Source organism: Camelina sativa, chromosome 5, assembly GCF_000633955.1.
Source record: "Camelina sativa cultivar DH55 chromosome 5, Cs, whole genome shotgun sequence".
In the NCBI taxonomy this organism is placed as follows: domain Eukaryota; kingdom Viridiplantae; phylum Streptophyta; class Magnoliopsida; order Brassicales; family Brassicaceae; genus Camelina; species Camelina sativa.
The window spans coordinates 3456169-3481487 of NC_025689.1; the positions used below are offsets into that span (position 1 = coordinate 3456169).

Sequence of the window (25319 nt, forward strand, 5' to 3'; positions counted from 1 at the left end):
CAATGTGCTACAGCGAAACTTTTGTCGATATTAAAATATTAGCAGTATATATGATTTTTATGAATGTTTATTTCTACAAACTATGGCTGCAAAATACTTGATTGGTATCTCCACCAATGTTTGACAACGAATAGTATATATCCACCGTAGAAAATTTAATAAGTTACGTACATTAATCTGAATTACCATTTTTATATAGTTTATATTATCCAGTCGTAGACTTACGAAAGTAGAATCTCACAAATTAATATGTTCTACTTCCATACGGTGATAAAAGAATCAAAAGTTGAAGAGTAGAATATGATTGTCGCTTGTAACCCTAAAAAAGGTTTACAGTGATGAAATTAATAAATGACATATTTTATTTTGTTATAATTATCATATTTTAGTAATATTATGTGTAAAAATTTGTATATTGTGATCATAAAAAAATATTTCCGCTGCCAGGATTTGATCTCGGAAATCAGGAGATAATTCATTTACTGTTAAATTTGAGTCATAGTCATGCAGCCAGTGTGTTACAGCAGAACTTTTGTTGATATTATAATATTAACAATATAAATGATTTTGATGAATGTTTATTTCTACAAACTATGGCTGCAATACACTTAGATTGGTATCTCCACCAATGTTTGACAATGAATAATATATTTCCACCGCAGAAATTTAATAAGTTTCGTACGTTAATCCGAATTACTATTTTATATATATTTTATATTATCAAATCGTAGACTTACGAAAGTAGAATCTCACAAATTAATGTCCTACTCCCATAAGGTGATAAAAGAATTTAAAGTTGAAGAGTCGAATATGATTATTGCTTGTAACCCGAAAAAGATTTATAGTGATAAAATTAATAAATGTCATATTTTATTTTGTGGTAATTATCATATTTAAAAAATATTATGTGTAAAAATTTGTACATTGTGATTATAAAAAAATATTTCTGCTGCCGAGATTTAAACCCGGAAATCAGGAAATAACTCATTTAATGTTAAATTTGAGTCATAGTCATGCAGCCATTGTGCTACAGCGGAACTTTTGTTAATATTATAATATTAACAGTATATATGATTTTTATGAATGTTTATTTCTACAAACTATGGCTGCAAAACACTTGATTGGTATCTCCACCAATGTTTGACAGTGAATAGTATATATCCACCGCATAAAATTTAATAAGTTACATACGTTAATCCGAATTACCATTTTATATATAGTTTATATTATCTAGTCGTAGACTTATATCTGATAAATTAATGTTCTACTCTTATAAGATTATGAAAGAATTAAAAGTTGAAAAGTAGAATATGATTGTTGCTTGTAACCCTAAAAAAGGTTTACAGTGATGAAATTAATAAATGATATATTTTATTTTGTGATAATTACCATATTTTTAAAAATATTATGTGTTAAAATTTGTATATTTTGATCAAAATAAAAAATTTCTGCTGCCGGGATTTGACCCGGAAACCAGGACATAACTTATTTACTGTTAAATTTGAGTCATAGTCATGCAACCAGTGTGCTACAGCGGAACTTTTGTTGATATTATAATATTAATAGTATATATGATTTTTATGAATGTTTATTTCTACAAACTAAGGCTGCAAAACACTTTATTGATATCTCCACCAATGTTTGACAATGAATAGTATATATCCACCGCAAAAAAAATAATAAGTTACGTATGTTATTTCGTATTACCATTTATATATAGTTTATATTAATTATCCAGTTGTAGACTTACGAAAGTAGAATCTCACAAATTAATATGTCCTACTCCCATAAGGTGATAAAAGAATTAAAAGTTGAAGAGTAGAATATGATTGTAGCTTGTAACCCAAAAAAGGTTTACAGTGATGAAATTAATAAATGACATATTTTATTTTGTGATAATTACTATATTTTTAAAATATGATGTGTAAAAATTTGTATATTGTGATCACTAAAAAATATTTCCGCTGGGATTTGAACCCAGAAATCAGGAAATAACTCATTTACTGTTAAATTTGAGTCATAGTCATGCAGCAATTGTGCTACAGCGGAACTTTTGTCGATACTATAATATTAACAGTATATATGATTTTTATGAATGTTTATTTCTACAAACTATGGCTACAAAACACTTGATTGGTATCTCCACCAATGTTTGACAGTGAATAGTATATATCCACCGCATAAAATTTAATAAGTTACATACGTTAATCCGGATTACCATTTTATATATAGTTTATATTATCTAGTCGTAGACTTATATCTGATAAATTAATGTCCTACTCCTATAAGATTATGAAAGAATTAAAAGTTGAAAAGTAGAATATGATTGTCGCTTGTAACCCTAAAAAGGTTTACAGTGATGAAATTAATAAATGACATATTTTATTTTGTGATAATTATCCTATTTTAAAAATATTATGTGTAAAAATTTGTATATTGTGATCATAAAAAAATATTTCCGCTGCCAGGATTTGATCCCGGAAATCAGGAGATAAATAATTTACTGTTAAATTTGAGTCATAGTCATGCAGCCAGTGTATTACAGCAGAACTTTTGTTGATATTATAATATTAACAATATATATGATTTTGATGAATGTTTATTTCTACAAACTATGGATGCAATACACTTAGATTGGTATCTCCACCAATGTTTGACAATGAATAATATATTTCCACCGCAGAAATTTAATAAGTTCTGTACGTTAATCTGAATTATTATTTTATATATAGTTTATATTATCCAATCGTAGACTTACGAAAGTAGAATCTCACAAATTAATATGTCCTACTCCCATAAGGTGATAAAAGAATTTAAAGTTGAAGAGTCGAATATGATTATCGCTTGTAACCCGAAAAAGATTTATAGTGATAAAATTAATAAATGTCATATTTTATTTTGTGATAATTATCATATTTAAAAAATATTATGTGTAAAAATTTGTATATTGTGATTATAAAAAAATATTTCCGCTGCCGGGATTTGAACCCGGAAATCAGGAAATAACTCATTTACTTTTAATTTTGAGTCATAGTCATGCAGCCATTGTGCTACAGCGGAACTTTTGTTGATATTATAATATTAACAGTATATATGATTTTTATGAATGTTTATTTCTACAAACTATGGCTACAAAACACTTGATTGGTATCTCCACCAATGTTTGACAGTGAATAGTATATATCCACCGCATAAAATTTAATAAGTTACATACGTTAATCCGGATTACCATTTTATATATAGTTTATATTATCTAGTCGTAGACTTATATCTGATAAATTAATGTCCTACTCCTATAAGATTATGAAAGAATTAAAAGTTGAAAAGTAGAATATGATTGTCGCTTGGAATCCTAAAAAAAGTTTACAGTGATGAAATTAATAAATGACATATTTTATTTTGTGATAATTACCATATTTTAAAAATATTATATGTAAAAATTTGTATATTTTGATCATAAAAAAATATTTCCGCTGCCGGGATTTGAACCCGGAAACCAGGACATAACTCATTTGCTGTTAAATTTGAGTCATAGTCATGCAGCCAGTGTGCTACAGCGAAACTTTTGTTGATATTATAATATTATTAGTATATATGATTTTTATGAATGTTTATTTCTACAAACTATGGCTGTAAAATACTTGATTGATATCTCCACCAATGTTTGACAATGAATAGTATATATCCACCGCAGAAAATTTAATAAGTTACGTAAGTTATTTTGAATTATCATTTTATATATAGTTTATATTAATTATCCAGTCGTAGACTTACGAAAGTAGAATCTCACAAATTATTATGTCTTACTTCCTTAAGGTGATAAAAAAATAAAAGTTGAAGAGTAGAATATGATTGTCTCTTGTAATCCAAAAAAGGTTTACAATGATGAAATTAATAAATGGCATATTTTATTTTGTGATAATTACCATATTTTTAAAATATCATGTGTAAAAATTTGTATATTGTGATCATTAAAAAATATTTCCGCTGCCGGGATTTGAACCCAAAAATCAGGAAATAACTCATTTACTGTTAAATTTGAGTCATAGTCATGCAGCCATTATGCTACAGCGGGACTTTTATCAATATTATAATATTAACAGTATATATGATTTTTATGAATGTTTATTTCTACAAACTATGGCTGCAAAACACTTGATTGGTATATCCACCAATGTGTGACAGTGAATAGTATATATCCACCGCATAAAATTTAATAAGTTACGTACATTAATCTGAATTACCATTTTATATATAGTTTATATTATCTAGTCGTAGACTTATGAAAGTAGAATCTGATAAATTAATGTCCTACTCCTATAAGATTATAAAAGAATTAAAAGTTGAAAAGTAGAATATGATTGTCGCTTGTAACCCTAAAAAGGTTTACAGTGATGAAATTAATAAATGACATATTTTATTTTGTGATAATTATCCTATTTTAAAAATATTATGTGTAAAAATTTGTATATTGTGATCATAAAAAAATATTTCCGCTGCCAGGATTTGATCCCGGAAATCAGGAGATAAATAATTTACTGTTAAATTTGAGTCATAGTCATGCAGCCAGTGTATTACAGCAGAACTTTTGTTGATATTATAATATTAACAATATATATGATTTTGATGAATGTTTATTTCTACAAACTATGGATGCAATACACTTAGATTGGTATCTCCACCAATGTTTGACAATGAATAATATATTTCCACCGCAGAAATTTAATAAGTTCTGTACGTTAATCTGAATTATTATTTTATATATAGTTTATATTATCTAATCGTAGACTTACGAAAGTAGAATCTCACAAATTAATATGTCCTACTCCCATAAGGTGATAAAAGAATTTAAAGTTGAAGAGTCGAATATGATTATCGCTTGTAACCCGAAAAAGATTTATAGTGATAAAATTAATAAATGTCATATTTTATTTTGTGATAATTATCATATTTAAAAAATATTATGTGTAAAAATTTGTATATTGTGATTATAAAAAAATATTTCCGCTGCCGGGATTTGAACCCGGAAATCAGGAAATAACTCATTTACTTTTAATTTTGAGTCATAGTCATGCAGCCATTGTGCTACAGCGGAACTTTTGTTGAAATTATAATATTAACAGTATATATGATTTTTATGAATGTTTATTTCTACAAACTATGGCTGCAAAACACTTGATTGGTATCTCCACCAATGTTTGACAGTGAATAGTATATATCCACCGCATAAAATTTAATAAGTTACATACTTTAATCCGAATTACCATTTTATATATAGTTTATATTATCTAGTCGTAGACTTATATCTGATAAATTAATGTCCTACTCCTATAAGATTATGAAAGAATTAAAAGTTGAAAAGTAGAATATGATTGTCGCTTGTAATCCTAAAAAAAGTTTACAGTGATGAAATTAATAAATGACATATTTTATTTTGTGATAATTACCATATTTTAAAAATATTATGTGTAAAAATTTGTATATTTTGATCATAAAAAAATATTTCCGCTGCCGGGATTTGAACCCGGAAACCAGGACATAACTCATTTGCTGTTAAATTTGAGTCATAGTCATGCAGCCAGTGTGCTACAGCGAAACTTTTGTTGATATTATAATATTATTAGTATATATGATTTTTATGAATGTTTATTTCTACAAACTATGGCTGTAAAATACTTGATTGATATCTCCACCAATGTTTGACAATGAATAGTATATATCCACCGCAGAAAATTTAATAAGTTACGTAAGTTATTTTGAATTATCATTTTATATATAGTTTATATTAATTATCCAGTCGTAGACTTACGAAAGTAGAATCTCACAAATTATTATGTCTTACTTCCTTAAGGTGATAAAAAAATAAAAGTTGAAGAGTAGAATATGATTGTCTCTTGTAATCCAAAAAAGGTTTACAATGATGAAATTAATAAATGGCATATTTTATTTTGTGATAATTACCATATTTTTAAAATATCATGTGTAAAAATTTGTATATTGTGATCATTAAAAAATATTTCCGCTGCCGGGATTTGAACCCAAAAATCAGGAAATAACTCATTTACTGTTAAATTTGAGTCATAGTCATGCAGCCATTATGCTACAGCGGGACTTTTATCAATATTATAATATTAACAGTATATATGATTTTTATGAATGTTTATTTCTACAAACTATGGCTGCAAAACACTTGATTGGTATATCCACCAATGTGTGACAGTGAATAGTATATATCCACCGCATAAAATTTAATAAGTTACGTACATTAATCTGAATTACCATTTTATATATAGTTTATATTATCTAGTCGTAGACTTATGAAAGTAGAATCTGATAAATTAATGTCCTACTCCTATAAGATTATAAAAGAATTAAAAGTTGAAAAGTAGAATATGATTGTCGCTTGTAACCCTAAAAAGGTTTACAGTGATGAAATTAATAAATGACATATTTTATTTTGTGATAATTATCCTATTTTAAAAATATTATGTGTAAAAATTTGTATATTGTGATCATAAAAAAATATTTCCGCTGCCAGGATTTGATCCCGGAAATCAGGAGATAAATAATTTACTGTTAAATTTGAGTCATAGTCATGCAGCCAGTGTATTACAGCAGAACTTTTGTTGATATTATAATATTAACAATATATATGATTTTGATGAATGTTTATTTCTACAAACTATGGATGCAATACACTTAGATTGGTATCTCCACCAATGTTTGACAATGAATAATATATTTCCACCGCAGAAATTTAATAAGTTCTGTACGTTAATCTGAATTATTATTTTATATATAGTTTATATTATCCAATCGTAGACTTACGAAAGTAGAATCTCACAAATTAATATGTCCTACTCCCATAAGGTGATAAAAGAATTTAAAGTTGAAGAGTCGAATATGATTATCGCTTGTAACCCGAAAAAGATTTATAGTGATAAAATTAATAAATGTCATATTTTATTTTGTGATAATTATCATATTTAAAAAATATTATGTGTAAAAATTTGTATATTGTGATTATAAAAAAATATTTCCGCTGCCGGGATTTGAACCCGGAAATCAGGAAATAACTCATTTACTTTTAATTTTGAGTCATAGTCATGCAGCCATTGTGCTACAGCGGAACTTTTGTTGAAATTATAATATTAACAGTATATATGATTTTTATGAATGTTTATTTCTACAAACTATGGCTGCAAAACACTTGATTGGTATCTCCACCAATGTTTGACAGTGAATAGTATATATCCACCGCATAAAATTTAATAAGTTACATACTTTAATCCGAATTACCATTTTATATATAGTTTATATTATCTAGTCGTAGATTTATATCTGATAAATTAATGTCCTACTCCTATAAGATTATGAAAGAATTAAAAGTTGAAATGTAGAATATGATTGTCCCTTGTAATCCTAAAAAAAGTTTACAGTGATGAAATTAATAAATGACATATTTTATTTTGTGATAATTACCATATTTTAAAAATATTATATGTAAAAATTTGTATATTTTGATCATAAAAAAATATTTCCGCTGCCGGGATTTGAACCCGGAAACCAGGACATAACTTATTTACTGTTAAATTTGAGTCATAGTCATGCAGCCAGTGTGCTACAGCGGAACTTTTGTTGATATTATAATATTAACAGTATATATGATTTTTATGAATGTTTATTTCTACAAACTATGGCTACAAAACACTTGATTGGTATCTCCACCAATGTTTGACAGTGAATAGTATATATCCACCGCATAAAATTTAATAAGTTACATACGTTAATCCGGATTACCATTTTATATATAGTTTATATTATCTAGTCGTAGACTTATATCTGATAAATTAATGTCCTACTCCTATAAGATTATGAAAGAATTAAAAGTTGAAAAGTAGAATATGATTGTCGCTTGGAATCCTAAAAAAAGTTTACAGTGATGAAATTAATAAATGACATATTTTATTTTGTGATAATTACCATATTTTAAAAATATTATATGTAAAAATTTGTATATTTTGATCATAAAAAAATATTTCCGCTGCCGGGATTTGAACCCGGAAACCAGGACATAACTTATTTACTGTTAAATTTGAGTCATAGTCATGCAGCCAGTGTGCTACAGCGAAACTTTTGTTGATATTATAATATTATTAGTATATATGATTTTTATGAATGTTTATTTCTACAAACTATGGCTGTAAAATACTTGATTGATATCTCCACCAATGTTTGACAATGAATAGTATATATCCACCGCAGAAAATTTAATAAGTTACGTAAGTTATTTTGAATTATCATTTTATATATAGTTTATATTAATTATCCAGTCGTAGACTTACGAAAGTAGAATCTCACAAATTATTATGTCCTACTCCCTTAAGGTGATAAAAAAATTAAAAGTTGAAGAGTAGAATATGATTGTCTCTTGTAATCCAAAAAAGGTTTACAATGATGAAATTAATAAATGGCATATTTTATTTTGTGATAATTACCATATTTTTAAAATATCATGTGTAAAAATTTGTATATTGTGATCATTAAAAAATATTTCCGCTGCCGGGATTTGAACCCAAAAATCAGGAAATAACTCATTTACTGTTAAATTTGAGTCATAGTCATGCAGCCATTATGCTACAGCGGGACTTTTATCAATATTATAATATTAACAGTATATATGATTTTTATGAATGTTTATTTCTACAAACTATGGCTGCAAAACACTTGATTGGTATATCCACCAATGTGTGACAGTGAATAGTATATATCCACCGCATAAAATTTAATAAGTTACGTACATTAATCTGAATTACCATTTTATATATAGTTTATATTATCTAGTCGTAGACTTATGAAAGTAGAATCTGATAAATTAATGTCCTACTCCTATAAGATTATAAAAGAATTAAAAGTTGAAAAGTAGAATATGATTGTCGCTTGTAACCCTAAAAAGGTTTACAGTGATGAAATTAATAAATGACATATTTTATTTTGTGATAATTATCCTATTTTAAAAATATTATGTGTAAAAATTTGTATATTGTGATCATAAAAAAATATTTCTGCTGTCAGGATTTGATCCCGGAAATCAGGAGATAATTCATTTACTGTTAAATTTGAGTCATAATCATGCAGCCAGTGTGTTACAGCAAAACTTTTGTTGATATTATAATATTAACAATATATATGATTTTGATGAATGTTTATTTCTACAAACTATGGATGCAATACACTTAGATTGGTATCTCCACCAATGTTTGACAATGAATAATATATTTCCACCGCAGAAATTTAATAAGTTCTGTACGTTAATCTGAATTATTATTTTATATATAGTTTATATTATCCAATCGTAGACTTACGAAAGTAGAATCTCACAAATTAATATGTCCTACTCCCATAAGGTGATAAAAGAATTTAAAGTTGAAGAGTCGAATATGATTATCGCTTGTAACCCGAAAAAGATTTATAGTGATAAAATTAATAAATGTCATATTTTATTTTGTGATAATTATCATATTTAAAAAATATTATGTGTAAAAATTTGTATATTGTGATTATAAAAAAATATTTCCGCTGTCGGGATTTGAACCCGGAAATCAGGAAATAACTCATTTACTTTTAATTTTGAGTCATAGTCATGCATCCATTGTGCTACAGCGGAACTTTTGTCAATATTATAATATTAACAGTATATATGATTTTTATGAATGTTTATTTCTACAAACTATGGCTGCAAAACACTTGATTGGTATCTCCACCAATGTTTGACAGTGAATAGTATATATCCACCGCATAAAATTTAATAAGTTACATACTTTAATCCGAATTACCATTTTATATATAGTTTATATTATCTAGTCGTAGACTTATATCTAATAAATTAATGTCCTACTCCTATAAGATTATGAAAGAATTAAAAGTTGAAAAGTAGAATATGATTGTCGCTTGTAACCCTTAAAAAGGTTTACAGTGATGAAATTAATAAATGACATATTTTATTTTGTGATAATTACCATATTTTTAAAATATTATGTGTAAAAATTTGTATATTTTGATCAAAACAAATATTTCCGCTGCCGGGATTTGAACCCGGAAACCAGGACATAACTCATTTACTATTAAATTTGAGTCATAGTCATGCAGCCATTGTGCTATAGCGGAACTTTTGTTGATATTATAATATTAACAGTATATATGATTTTTATGAATTTTTATTTCTACAAACTATGGCTGCAAAACACTTGATTGATATCTCCACCAATGTTTGACAATGAATAGTATATATCCACCGCAGAAAATTTAATAAGTTACGTAAGTTATTTTGAATTACCATTTTATATATAGTTTATATTAATTATCCAGTCGTAGACTTACGAAAGTAGAATCTCACAAATTAATATGTCCTACTCCCATAAGGTGATAAAAGAATTAAAAGTTGAAGAGTAGAATATGATTGTCGCTTGTAACCCAAAAAAGGTTTACAATGATGAAATTAATAAATGGCATATTTTATTTTGTGATAATTACCATATTTTTGAAATATCATTTGTAAAAATTTGTATATTGTGATCATTAAAAAATATTTCCGCTGCCGGGGTTTGAACCCGGAAATCAGTAAATAACTCATTTACTGTTAAATTTGAGTCATAATCATGCAGCTATTGTGCTAGAGCAGAACTTTTGTCGATATTATAATATTAACAGTATATATGATTTTTATGAATGTTTATTTCTACAAACTATGGCTGCAAAACACTTGATTGGTATCTCCACCAATGTTTGACAGTGAATAGTATATATCCACCGCATAAAATTTAATAAGTTACATACGTTAATCCGAATTACCATTTTATATAAAGTTTATATTATCTAGTCATAGACTTATGAAAGTAGAATCTGATAAATTAATGTCCTACTCCTATAAGATTATAAAAGAATTAAAAGTTGAAAAGTAGAATATGATTGTCGCTTGTAACCCTAAAAAGATTTACAGTGATGAAATTAATAAATGATATATTTTATTTTGAGATAATTATCCTATTTTAAAAATATTATGTGTAAAAATTTGTATATTGTGATCATAAAAAAATATTTCCGCTGCCAGGATTTGAACCCAGAAACAAGAGATAACTCATTTACTGTTAAATTTGAGTCATAGTCATGCAGCCAGTGTGATACAGCGGAACTTTTGTTGATATTATAATATTAACAGTATATATGATTTTTATGAATGTTTATTTCTACAAACTATGGCTGCAAAACATTTGATTGATATCTCCACCAATGTTTGACAATGAATTGTATATATCCACCGCAGAAAATTTAATAAGTTACGTACGTTATTCCGAATTACCATTTTATATATAGTTTATATTAATTATCCAGTCGTAGACTTACGAAAGTAGAATCTCACAAATTAATATGTGCTACTCCCATAAGGCGATAAAAGAATTAAAAGTTGAAGAGTAGAATATGATTGTCGCTTGTAACCCAAAAAAAGTTTACAGTGATGAAATTTATAAATGACATATTTTATTTTGTGATAATTACCATATTTTAAAAATATTATGTGTAAAATTTTGTATATTGTGATCATAAAAAAATATTTTCGCTGCCAGGATTTAAACCCGGAAATCAGAAGATAACTCATTTACTGTTAAATTTGAGTCATAGTCATGCAGTAATTGTGCTAAGCGGAACTTTTGTTGATATTATAGTATTAACAGTATATATGATTTTTATGAATGTTTATTTCTACAAACTAAAGCTGGTGCTCCACTTTCGGCAATTGTATCTAATCGAAGGTTTGCTTGGAATTTTGTTCTATCGAGGTTTAGGGAAGTTCTATATTTGGTGATACCAAAATGGTTACTCAAACAAAATAAGCCCGAGTATCAGGGAAGACCATTATAGTACACAACCCAACGTATGATGAAGAATGTCAATGAAGTCGATGGCTTTCTATGTAATTAGTAAGCACTGCACCATCACTCCAGTAGCGATTCCTACAAATATAAAAGCTAGATTACCTCCAGGACATCCTCTCCTTGTTTTAAAGTAAAGATGGACTATCTAAAATTATTTTTACTAGATAAATACCCGCGGACTTATGGCTTACCGTTTTTAAAACAATTTTGCTACTAATTTGGTTTTTTATGTAGAGTTTATCTATTTTTTTAATTGTAGAAATCTTGAAAAATATAATTTTGATTTTGATATTTTTTAATACTTCATATAAGTTTTTCTTTATTTTGCAATTGAGTTATTGAATTATTAGATACATGCATGGACAACTTTGTTTTGAGAGCTTAAACATTTTACAATTCTTGTTTAAAACTTCTAAAAAAATATTCCAAATGAAAGCTTGATCTAAGGATGCATATTTTGTAACAAAGAGTTTTTTAGCTTCTCAATTATATACTATGAAATACTAAGATTGCAGTTTGGTTAACTCAGTTTCAAACTATTGACAAATTGTAACTCCAAAACCATATATCCATGCATGAATATGTCTTTTTGAGGATAGACAGGTGGCACTCTCTCCATTGCTGATGTGTCATTCAGACGGAGAGAGTTGACCATCTTTCATAATATATATTATTTCTTAAAAAATAAATTGTGAGCGTGTGTAAAGATACCCGTCATCTTTCATCAACCGGGACACTATAAATACATGCTCTTAAAGCTCACACATCTTTCACAGATCACAACAAAATATACATAACAAGTTTGGATCTAGCTACTTCAACCAAAAAAGTGCAAATCTAGCAAAAGAAAAACATGGCAAGCTACAAGTTTCTTGTTGTCTTGGTTTTGTTCGCTACCTGCTTATCTCTTGCTAATTCAGACCCGTTTAGAACCACACCCTCGGGACAAAGTAAGCATATATCTTATTCATCTTTATACCCTTTCGTGATATCTATATAGATATCACGAGGATCGTCGTGGTTTTTGTATGTAAGCAATATACGTTAACATGGTTTAATTACATGCATATATGATCCCTCTCTCATATATTACATATATTAACAGCTGAAACGGTAGTGAATCTCAATGATGAAACGGATGCAAAAGAACCTCAGCAATATGGTGGAGGATACAACTCAGGTAGGTGCAGGTACGGTTGCTGCTATCGGGGAAGCTACGGCTGCATCCGCTGCTGTGGTTACCCCAATGAGGAAACTAACAATGTGGAGACCTCCAAACGCGGCCGTGGCGGCTGCAAATACGGTTGCTGCGGCAGCTATGCTTATGGACAGTGCAGCGCATGTTGCAGCCGCACCCAAGTCGCAGAAAAATCTACCGAGCAGGAAGCTTCTCCATGAAAAGGGAGCTAAAAACCATGGATATGTTACCGTATAACGTATGGCCACATTAAGCACTTGTTTTAATACAATAAAATGGTACTATGAACGTATCTTAGATGGTACGTGGAAATAAAGTAAGTGGCCTTTTGTATATGTTTGTGTGTATGCGCAGTTCTAAATATATATATATATATATATATATATTTATATATGTTTAAGCTTGAAGAATACTTAAATTTATGACGTTTGAATTACTTATTGTGATGCATATTCGTATGGATAATCCGATGTTTTAGATCGTGTTATCATACTATAAGAATCGAATCGAGAAATGATCTAGACAAACACAACAAGATCACTATATCACACTTGCTTACTTTGATGACTTACTCAAGTACGATTCACATGACCTTACTTGGGAGATTTTAAATATGTATCTGATCGACCGATCAATAATTCACTTAGTCATGCAGATAAAGTTTATTTTATGTAATCGATTATGTTTTTCAACAACAAAAAGAGAGGATAGTCCTACTCAACGAAGAAAAACAAGAGAAATTAGTGAGCCGTCACAATTATGAATATCAGACAGGCTCAATGGGCCATTGCATCTTCATATCTAATATATTATCTGATGAATTCTACTAATTCATGGCATATTGTTATAACTAAATTTATTAATGTCATGCTCATCGAATCACATCACCACCAAAATTATAGACCAATATACTTGTAACGAGAATATATCTAAGCGTTTAATATTCCTATATAGAAAACTTTTGTATACGTACTGCAGATCATGTTTATACGGGGTTTTTTCTTATTACAAAAACCATGTTTATCATATTATAAATTCGCCTAGCCACAAAAAATACGTACGTGTTCCCTTTTTCATATATCGAAAATAATAACAAATGTCAAGCTTTAGAGAAAATTGGATCTAATCTTAAATTTAAGCAGGGGAAAAAATAATTCACTAACTTGATCCGGTCTCTAGTAAACATAAAGTAGAACTACTTGATTATATATAAAAAAAAAACAGCTAGTACGTAACAGCAGAAAGTATCCGGTTCATTTAACATAAGTTCAGAAACATCGAATATTAGATTTGTAAGTACTTATCAACGACGTTAGGTCGTTTTTAAGCATTAGTGCAATGACAGTCAAAATTCTCCACAATGGGTCCAATTATGTTCTCTTATCATCAGACTTTTCTAATCTTGTTTGATATCATCATGATGTCTTATATGATATCACATATAAAGAATATCTTCTGTATATCAGATTCGTATTTTCGAAACAAATGAAAACTTTGAAAAGTATACATTTTATTTTAAATGAAAAACAACTCAATTTGAAATCTAAATGTTTAGAAAATTTTCAAAAATCATCAACAAACAAGTTTTGTTGGTAGCTTCATACATAAAATCCAAAATTCGTTTTAACTCTTGTGTGTACTCTATATCTAAAAACATGTAGAAAACCGAATTGCATCAACAACTAAAGAATATATATAGTACGTCTAAAGGACAACATGTCAACATCCAAAGAAACACTATAGCCCAAAACCTGATTTTGTTCGTCCTTCCATACGAAAGTAACCGAAATGTTCATGAATCAAACCAAAACCAGAAATTATATATTTACAAATTTTGTGGAACTGAACATTTCCATTGTTCGGTCCTTTTGTTAACATATAAGTGAATCAAATAATGAATAATTCATACATGGCCTAAAAACTATACTCCTTAATCGTGTGGCCCAGGTTTGTCAAACATGTAGGTCCGTTTGTTAATTTCTAAGCCACGTATTTGTAAAGAGGTTCCCTCTAGAATTGACCGTTTCATCATTTGTATCCTTATATTACTTTACATGGCACATAATTGGTCAGGCCCCAATTCTCTTACTTTTTCTTCTTCTGATGAATGAGAAATTGAGAATAATTAACTTTATCCAAACGAAACTTAAACGGTTTGCCACATGATAATAACCATAATATTTGTCCCCATGTGAAATACCAAACCACATGATATGATCGGAGTATTATATCAAAAAAGAGAAATCATTGTGTAGATCCATTCCTTTTATTGGCTAATTTGTTGTTTTAAAGAGATTACTATATATCATCAATCAGACAAGTAAGAAAGTTTGTATCAAGAATGTATTCATGCAAAACACCGTTCTCTACCACATATATATAATTCATTATAGTATACAATAAGGTAAAGAAAGAAAGAAAAAGCTATTCTTTTAATATCAAGATAACTACTACTAAGATTTAGATAACTCTATATATTTCTCTGAGTTCTTATCATATTAGGATTTAGCTCTATCTCTATCTCTAGTTCTATCTCTATCTCTACACATCTCTACTTGTATAAATACCATTCTACATCTACATAAATAAACAAACTTTCTACAAACTATTTCATGGTATCAGAGCTTTCTAAATTCTAATTTTTTTTTTTTTTTAAAAGCTTCCTCTGCATCTACAACTATGGCTACTAATCCTGATGGCACTCCTGTTACTTCCGGCGACGGTTCTTCTCCTCTAGCCCTTCCTGTTTCTACCTCTGCTTCAACGGAGACTTCTCCCTACTACCTTCATCCATCCGACAACCCTGGAGCTTTAATCACCTCTGTTCTCCTTCGAGGAGATAACTACTCAGAATGGGCAACCGAACTCTCCAACTCGTTGCAGGCTAAACAGAAACTTGGATTCATCAATGGATCTTTTGTTAAACCTGCTGCGGATCCAGACCTTTCTCGTTGGTTAGCAACCAACTCAATGATCGTTGGGTGGATTCGTACATCCATCGACCCAAAGATACGTTCTACGGTGACTTTTGTTCCTGAAGCACACAAACTTTGGGATAATCTACAACGTCGCTTCTCTGTCAAAAGTGGTGTCCGCATCCATCAACTCCGTGATGAAATCAACAACTGCTGCCAAAAAGGACAAACTGTTCAAGAATTCTTTGGTCGTCTTTCCAAACTGTGGGAAGATCTTGACACTTTGAAGACAACCCGCTCCTGCTCGTGTGATGCTTCTTCGGAGATTGAGAAAGAACGTGAAGACATCAGAGTTCACAAATTTCTCTTTGGTCTTGATGAGTCTCGTTTCCGCAACGTACGTTCTAAAATCATTGATGAAGACCCTCTACCTGATCTCAACACTGTTTACTCACGCGTTACTCGTGAAGAACAACATCTCAACTCTGCTCGCAACTCCGAGGTCAAAACAGATGCTGTCGGTTTCTCTGTCCAACACGATACCTCCAAGCTTGAAGAGTCTCGTGGTTCTATTGTCGCTGCTGTTCGCACTCGTGATCCTAATCGCTTCTGCACTCACTGCTCCCGTAAAGGCCATGATAATTCTGAGTGTTTTCTCCTTCATGGTTATCCTGAATGGTGGCAAGAACAACAACGTCAAAACTCTGCATCTGGTTCTGCACAACGTGGACGTGGTGGCGGTCGTTTCTCTAACTCAGGACGTGGTTGTGGCAGATCATATCCTCCTCGTGCTATCTCTAACAACGCCACAACTCCAACGAATGTAGGCTGGAACACCAATCAGATATCTCAACTACTGCAACTACTTCAAACTCCTCGTACTACGATCTCTTCTGAAAAGTTGTCCGGTAAAGCAAAATTCTCTGATATTATTATTGATACAGGGGCCTCTCATCACATGACGGGAAATCTATCTCTCCTTAGTGACGTCTTCGACATTCTACCTTCTGCGGTTACTTTTCCAGATGGGAAATCCTCTCGAGCCATAAAACGTGGCAAACTAGTCTTAAGTCGAGATTACTATCTCCTTGACGTCCTCTATGTTCCTGATTTCAATTGCACATTGATCTTTGTTTCACGTTTGCTCAAACAAACTGGTTGTATCGCCATATTTACTGATACTTTGTGTGTCTTGCAGGACCATTTTACGAAGACCCTGATTGGAACGGGGGAGGAACGTGACGGTGTTTATTATTTTACGGGTGTTACAGCTGCGCGTGTTCATCGGACTGCTGCTCATCAAATCTCTCCTTCAGAACTTTGGCATCGCCGCCTAGGACACCCTTCTTCTCGTGTTTTATCTTCTCTACCGGTTTTTGATGCTTTGTCTTTATCTTCGCATAATCACACTTGTGAAATTTGTTTTCGTGCCAAACAAACCCGTGAAGTTTTTAATAATAGTACAACGAAATCTTCTCATTCTTTTCAACTTATACACTGTGATGTTTGGGGACCATACTGGACTCCTTCTTCTTGTGGGGCACGTTACTTTCTTACTGTGGTAGACGACTATTCCCGCGCTGTGTGGACTTACTTGATGTTAGAGAAGTCAGAGGTGGCAAATCTTCTTCAGAACTTTGTTGCTTATGGTGAACGTCAGTTTGGCAATCGTGTCAAGACAGTCCGGACCGATAACGGCACATAATTCATGGTCCTCTCTTCTTATTTTCGTCAACAAGGAATCGTGCATCAAACTTCCTGTGTGGATACACCACAACAAAACGGTCACGTCGAAAAGAAACATAGACACATTCTTAATGTTGCTCGAGCATGTCTATTTCAAGCTCGTCACCCTCTCACTTTTTGGGGTGAAAGTATTCTAACTGCAGCACATCTAATCAACTACACTCCAACTTAAGTTCTACAAGGCAAATCCCCTTATGAAGTCCTATTCAATGCTAAACCAGACTAGACTCAGCTACGTGTCTTCGGTTGTCTTTGTTTTGCTCATCGTCGCTCTCGTGATAAAGATAAATTCGGGGACCGGAGCCGTCGTTGCATCTTCGTTGGTTATCCCTATGGCAAGAAAGCTTGGCATCTCTACGACATTGAAGGCAATGAGTTCTTTTCTAGTCGCGACGTTATCTTCTCCGAGGATGTTTTTCCTGGTGTTGACAACACTGACTACGTTACACCGCCTATGAACGCCTGTGATCCTACGGTTGATGATTGGTTGTTTCCAAGTCAGTCCTCAACTCTTATCTCTCCGCCGGCTCTTCCTCCGGTCTCCTTGCAGGATTCCACACCACTACCTTCTCCACCGGATATTCCAACTCCTAGTTCTCCTCCACCGTCTTCACCTTCTAGTTCCACTACCACTCCTGCCGATGCTGATCCTCGGACTGCAACACCTTCTTTTCCAGGTCTCCCTGAATTGCTTGGTAAAGGTCATCGACAGAAACTACCATCGGTTCTGTTAAGAGATTATGTGACACACTCTGTGCGCCTAAATAATAAACCCGGTCCACTCCTCTCTTCGTCTGATCTTGGTCTCTCGTTAACGCCCTCAGGTACCACTCTTTATCCCATTGCTGATTTTCACACTGACTCTCGTTTCTCTCCATCGCATCGTCTGTTTATGGCAGCCGTCTTACTTACGGATGAGCCGAAGTTTTACAAAGATGCGGCACAACTGAAAGTTTGGTGCGATGCAATGTCAAATGAGTTCACCGCCTGGTAAGAAATACATGGGACATTACTACTCTTCCGCCTGGTAAGAAAGCTCTTGGTAGCAAATGGATATACAAGACGAAGTACCGTTCTGATGGTTCTTTAGAACGTCATAAAGCGCGCTTGGTTGTCCTTGGCAACAATCAGCAAGAGGGTGTCGACTACAAAGAAACATTTGCTCCTGTTATCATGCTCAAGACGGTCCGGTTTCTCCTTCGTTTAGCTGCTGCCAAGAATTGGGAAGTCCATCAAATGGACGTCCACAATGCGTTTCTTCATGGCGATCTCACTGAAGAAGTCTATATGAAACTCCCGCAAGGCTATCCTTGTTCTGATCCATCTAAGGTGTGTCGTCTCAAGAAATCTCTATACGGTCTCCGTCAAGCTCCCCGCTGCTGGTTCTCTAAACTTGCCAACGCTCTCCGCGACTTTGGTTTCTCTCAGAAGTATGCAGATTACTCTCTGTTTTCTAAGGTTCGAGGCTCTGTTTGCATTCATATCTTGGTGTACGTCGATGATTTCGTCATTGCGTGCAATGATACTACGGCTCTTCAGGACTTCAAAGACTATCTCCACAAATGTTTTCATATGAAAGATCTCGGCAACCTCAAATATTTTCTTGGTATTGAGGTGGCACGCAGTGAGGCTGGTTTCTTTCTGTCTCAGCGTAAGTATGCGCTGGATATTATCGCCGAGACGGGTCTTCTTGGCTGTAAGCCTGCTCCGACGCCTGTTGAGCTCAACCATGGTCTTGCTGTTGCTAAAGGTCCTTCCGCGGATGTTCCTCGGTATCGTCGTCTCGTTGGACGTCTTATTTACCTTGCAAACACTCGACCTGAACTCTGTTACATTATTCAGCTGTTGGCTTCTTTTATGCACAAACCACTACAGAAACATTGGGAGGCTGCTCTTCATGTTGTTCGCTACCTCAAAGGTTGTCCGGGTCAGGGCATCTTGCTAAGTTCAAGTCCAAACCTTCGTATCTCTGCATTTTGTGACTCTGACTACTCTGCTTGTCCTCTCACCCGACGCTCTCTCAGTGCGTACATAGTCTTTATTGGTGACTCTCCGATACACTGGAAAACCAAGAAGCAAAAGACAGTCTCTCGTTCGTCCGCCGAGGCTGAATATCGCGCTATGTCTGACACTCTTTGTGAGCTCAAATGGTTTAAGGAACTCGCCGAGTCACTCTGTTTTTCCTATCCCGGTCCAATGCGTTTATTTTGCGATAGCAAGTCGGCCATTTACATTGCCACCAATCCCGTATTTCATGAGCGGACCAAACACATCGAGTCTGATTGCCATCAGGTTCGTGATGTTGTTCAAGACAAGCTTATTGCCTTGGAACATGTCTCTTCTAGGACTCAACTTGCTGACATACTGACTAAGCCACTTCCGGGACCACTGTTTGATGATTTGCTTTCCAAGCTGGGTATTCAGAATCTCACACTGCCAGCTTGCGGGAGGGTATCAAGATAACTACTACTAAGATTTAGATAACTTTATATATTTCTCTGAGTCCTTATCATATTAGAATTTAGCTCTATCTCTATCTCTAGTTCTATCTCTATCTCTACACATTTCTACATGTATAAATACCATTCTACATCTACATAAATAAACAAGCTTTCTACAAACTATTTCATTTAATTGGTCAAGAATACATAACTTTAATCTGGATCTCAACTTTGAAAACCAATGTTCAATTCAAACCCTATCCCATCTTTCGTATATAGTATTAATCATGTACATATCTATCTACTCATTTGATGTGGGATAGATAGAGACACTAAACATGATTTTAATAGCCACTAATAGTATGCCACATCACCAGTTCCTCTCTGATTACCGGATAGAATAGATAAAGACTCGAAACGGATAATTAATGATAAGAAAGGGTATAACTGTAATTTTACCCTTCCTTATGGGTAATGACTAAATAGTGCGTGAAAACAAAGATTCTCTCGGCACACGCGACGCTTCTTCTTCTCCCTTTTATAATCTCGAGACGACAACGGAACAGATCACGGAGAGAGAGAGAGAGAGCTATGGTGGCGTTACGAATGAGGAAGGCGACGACGCTTCTATTTTCCGGTGGGATTACTCAGGGAACGGATCGGATCGCGAGAACGGGAGCATTGCTCAGCCGTTGGATCTCCTCTGCTTCATCATCATCATCTTCAGTTGTCGTGGTAGAGGATGACGAATCTGGTGGGGTTTACGGATTGGGAAGTGTTTTGAAGGAGTATGAAGATTATAGGAGATCTCTGTACGGTGATATCACGCACAAGGCTTTGCTTGTTGATGCTGTTGGTACTCTCCTTGTTCCTGCTCAACCTACTGCTCAGGTCTCTCTCTCAACAATGGGAAATTGCTTTTAGTATACTATGGAATATTTAGTGGAATTGATGTTTTGGTTCTGTGTATGGTTTCGAAAACGATTGAATGCTTTGTTATGTTCGGAATGTGAGATGCTTACTATGATTTCTCCTTAGAAGATTAGAATTGAAATTTTAAATTTGTGGATTTTGAGCTGTGTTGGTGATTTTGACTCTGTAGATATACAAGAATGTTGGAGAGAAGTATGGAGTTGAGTACTCGGAGGCTGAGATACTTACTAGATACAGAAGAGCTTATCAGAAGCCATGGGGTGGATCTCATCTTAGGTATTTTAATTCTCTTCATCTGAGACATTTTTATTTGTTTGGAATAAACTTTTTTTTTACATTGTTGATCATGATTACGACTCTAGTGATGCATATCTGTGTGAAAGATTAGGCTTGAAGCTGACACTTGGGGAAAAATACATTTGTTGTGGTGTTTTTGATTATGAATTCCTTTGTTGTTTGTAGATATGTAGATGATGCGAGACCTTTCTGGCAGTATATAGTGACTGAATCAACAGGCTGTTCGGATTCTCACTACTTTGAAGAGCTTTACAGCTATTTTACTACAGAAAAGGTTTGATCTCCGCTTTGACTTCTCCATATGCTTGAGGAAACGCGTTAAAAGTTTGTAACTTTCTCTTGATAATTATTTGTTCCATTTGGTTTTCACAGGCGTGGAAGTTATGTGATCCAGAGGCAGAGAAAGTGTTTAAGGCTATTAAAGAAGCGGGTGTAAAAGTTGCCATTGTGTCCAACTTCGATACTCGGTTAAGACCTCTTCTAAGAGCACTGAGATGTGAAGACTGGTTTGATGCTGTAGCTGTTTCAGCAGAAGTATATGGAACTTATTTCTTTGTATCTTTTTGCTGATGATCTGAAATGTTTTGGGAGTGAGTGTGTAAATATACTAAAGGTTTTTGGTTGATTGTTACTCAGGTTGAAGCGGAGAAACCAAACCCGACTATCTTCTTGAAAGCTTGTGAGTTATTAGGAGTGAAACCTGAGGATGCGGTTCATGTAGGAGACGACCGTAGGAATGATGTATGGGGTGCTAGAGATGCGGGATGTGACGCTTGGCTATGGGGAAGTGAAGTTACTTCCTTTAAACAGGTAAACAAATCTCTCTGATTTCCTCAAATCTCTCAAGAGTTAATAAAATTTATTGACAACTGAAAATGAATGTGAATCTTTTTGGTTCTGCAGGTTGCTCAACGGATAGGAGTGAAGGTCTGAAGCAAGAGCATATAAGAGAATTGGTTCAGACATGTTCAGGCTTCAGTTTTAGCTTTTGCTTTTTCCTGAGCAGTTTTGTACATTTGATTTCTCTTTCGTAGTATAATTTGTGTGTATATGTTGTTGCTTATGTAAAAAAAAGCCCAGAAAATAATGTACTCTATGATCGATCAATAAAGCTTCATGATCATCCTTGATCTGAACAGAAGTCTTATACTGTTTTTGCCATTTGCTTAGAATTTTACAAACTTGAACCTAGACAATGTGTATGAATAAAATACCAGATGTTGCAAAGTGTAAGTTGACAAAAATAGTGAATGCTACTCAATCCAATTATTAACGTTATGCTCCGAAGTCCGAATTGTTGACAAATCCTTCACATTCTAGAGATACATATATTGTGCTACATTCAAAAGTTAAGACATGTATGAATATGATGTTGTTACCTAATAGTTTACTTTGGTGTCGTCAGAGAAGCCCATTTAGATCTTTGGATTTGAAGGGGCCTAACTAGAAAAGTGAGGAAACATTCTCAGGTATCGCCATCTCTCTTTTATTCGTCGAAATAGAATCTAAGGCTTTTGACCTGACCGAGATGACCGGAGTTGACCTGACACTAGAAAACGACTTTGGCCGTATGATCGTAAACACTCGTAATAATAATATACATTTAAATAAACAATAACCACTATACCATATAAGATCTAGTTGATAAATAATGATTGTTAAAGATAGATAGATAGATAGATAGATAGATAAGAGATAAGACGCAATTCATTTGTAAGTAATGATTACTGAGTCACTCTATTCCACGTGATTTGCACGTGCCTCTCAATAGTCGACGGCCACCAAACCCGTGAATCCACGTGTATCAGCAGCGTCTCTTCTTTTTTCTTCCAGCTGCATCATATACTTATAATGCTTTTTTTTTGTTTTTAGTTTAAATGTTGTTATATGTTAGTATTTTCCTTAGTAAGTTAGTAACTAACATATGTTTGGAAAATTTGAGGATACACAACTCTGTATCTCTTTATAAAAAATACGTACGTTCCTATTGACATTTTTATGTTGTTAACTAAATAATTTTGGTTATTAAATCGAATTTATAACACAAAAAAGGTATTTAGATTTGTTGGTTTATAACTCATTATATTAGTTCACATTTTCACGTAATCATACGATGATAACCCTAATTAATATAAACAATTATGATATTTTTTTTTTCAATAAGAGCATTAAGATTCTGACAAAAATAAAAGTGAAGATTGTAATATTATCTCTATGTATAAAGTATAAAATGCATGAATCCGAAGGTCAACAGGTGATTCTTCGAAGTTCGAACATGCTCCTGCTTGAGGAAAAAGTGCTCAATCACGTGTCAACGCACGTCCACTCGAGACCCCCATGTATTTTAATTTGTAACACACATAAATACATTTATAAACACAGAGTTATTTCTTTATTTCTATTTTTCTTGTATCCGTGTGTGTGTATACATATATAAATTGAGACATAAATAATCCAACTAACTCACCAGCATAATCCAAACCGAAACAGCTTCTAGAGAGAGAGACAAAAAACAGTCTTTAACTCAAAATGTGTGCACTTGTCCCTCCATTATATCCCAACTTCGGCTGGCCTTACGGAGATCATAGCTTCTTTGAGAACGACGACGTAACCAACACGTTTCTTGATTTTCCATTGCCGGACTTGACGGTAACTCATGAGAATGTGTCGTCGGAGAAAAGTAGAATAGTACTAGACAATCCCGTGGTGATGAGGAAGCTTAATCACAACGCTAGCGAGCGTGATCGTCGCAAGAAGATCAACACAATGTTCTCATCTCTTCGTTCTTGTCTTCCGCCCAACAATCAATCGGTAACCACTAATTCATATTATTTGTATACTTCTAAACTTTAGAAAAAAGTCGTTTATTTTCATCAATCAAAATATTCAAATGTTTTATTGCAAATTCCAAAACCTTCTTATCCTTGTTCTCTTGCTGTTGTGATCTTGATAAGAATAGTAATATGTTGTGTTTCTTCAAAGCAAACGAACCAAAACATTAAAGAATCGGCCTATATAATAATACAAGAAAACTAAACGACGTATACTTTTGTGTGTATTTCTTGCAGAAGCAGTTAAGTGTTTCCGCAACAGTTTCGCAGGCATTGAAGTACATACCAGAGCTGCAAGAGCAAGTTAAAAAGCTCATAAAAAAGAAAGAAGAGCTGTCATTTCAAATCTCGGGTCCAAGAGATCTCGTTTACACCGAGCAAAATGGTAAGCCAGAGAAAGGGGTCACAAGTTATGCATCAACAGTTTCCGCGACTAGGCTCGGTGAGACCGAAGTGATGGTCCAAATTTCATCGTTACAGACTTGCAATTGTTCGTTTGGGAATGTGCTGAATGGTGTCGAAGAAGATGGGTTGGTTCTTGTGGATGCTTCTTCTTCAAGGTCTCAAGGAGAGCGACTCTTTTATACTTTGCATCTTTGGATGGATAATTGCAAACTGAATTCCGAAGAGCTAAGTGATAGGCTGTTGTACTTGTACGAGAAATGTGGAAATTCATGTAAATGATTCAAGAATTAATGATGTCATTTGTTCGTTTCTTGTCTTCCTTTAAAACTCCAACTTCTTTAGAAAAAGTATATGAACTTCTGCCTAAGCAAGAAGGTTTTGTTTTTGGCAAAATATAAGCTTTCGTATATATTGAAGCCGTAATATTCACAACCTTCGAGGGAGAGAAAAAGGATACAAATTCACTTATAGAGAAACCACATTCAGACTCTATAAAGTTTGAAAAAGTTTTGGTACTATTGGGAAGGATAAGATCAGGTGAATGATCAATTTTGGGCCTTAATTGGATACATAATTTTGGCCCAGTTTGCTTCAGATTACGCACGTATTTTCTTCTTTTG

At 32.8% G+C, this 25319-nt stretch overlaps 3 protein-coding genes across 3 annotated transcripts; all 3 read left to right on the forward strand.

The window, feature by feature from the left end:
• Positions 12692–13567, forward strand: LOC104785260 (CYC02 protein-like). Its single transcript, XM_010510437.1, has 2 exons — positions 12692–12883; positions 13039–13567. The coding sequence occupies exons 1-2, from the start codon at positions 12787–12789 to the stop codon at positions 13329–13331; spliced, it is 390 nt and encodes a 129-aa protein (XP_010508739.1). The 5' UTR covers positions 12692–12786; the 3' UTR covers positions 13332–13567.
• On the forward strand, positions 20732–22612 carry LOC104785263 (haloacid dehalogenase-like hydrolase domain-containing protein 3). Its single transcript, XM_010510439.2, has 6 exons — positions 20732–21124; positions 21336–21442; positions 21629–21737; positions 21836–21997; positions 22100–22273; positions 22367–22612. Exons 1-6 carry the CDS (start codon positions 20825–20827, stop codon positions 22394–22396), a joined length of 882 nt encoding a protein of 293 aa, XP_010508741.1. The 5' UTR covers positions 20732–20824; the 3' UTR covers positions 22397–22612.
• LOC104788832 (transcription factor bHLH100-like) lies at positions 23946–25005 on the forward strand. Its single transcript, XM_010514612.2, has 2 exons — positions 23946–24274; positions 24532–25005. The coding sequence occupies exons 1-2, from the start codon at positions 23993–23995 to the stop codon at positions 24976–24978; spliced, it is 729 nt and encodes a 242-aa protein (XP_010512914.1). The 5' UTR covers positions 23946–23992; the 3' UTR covers positions 24979–25005.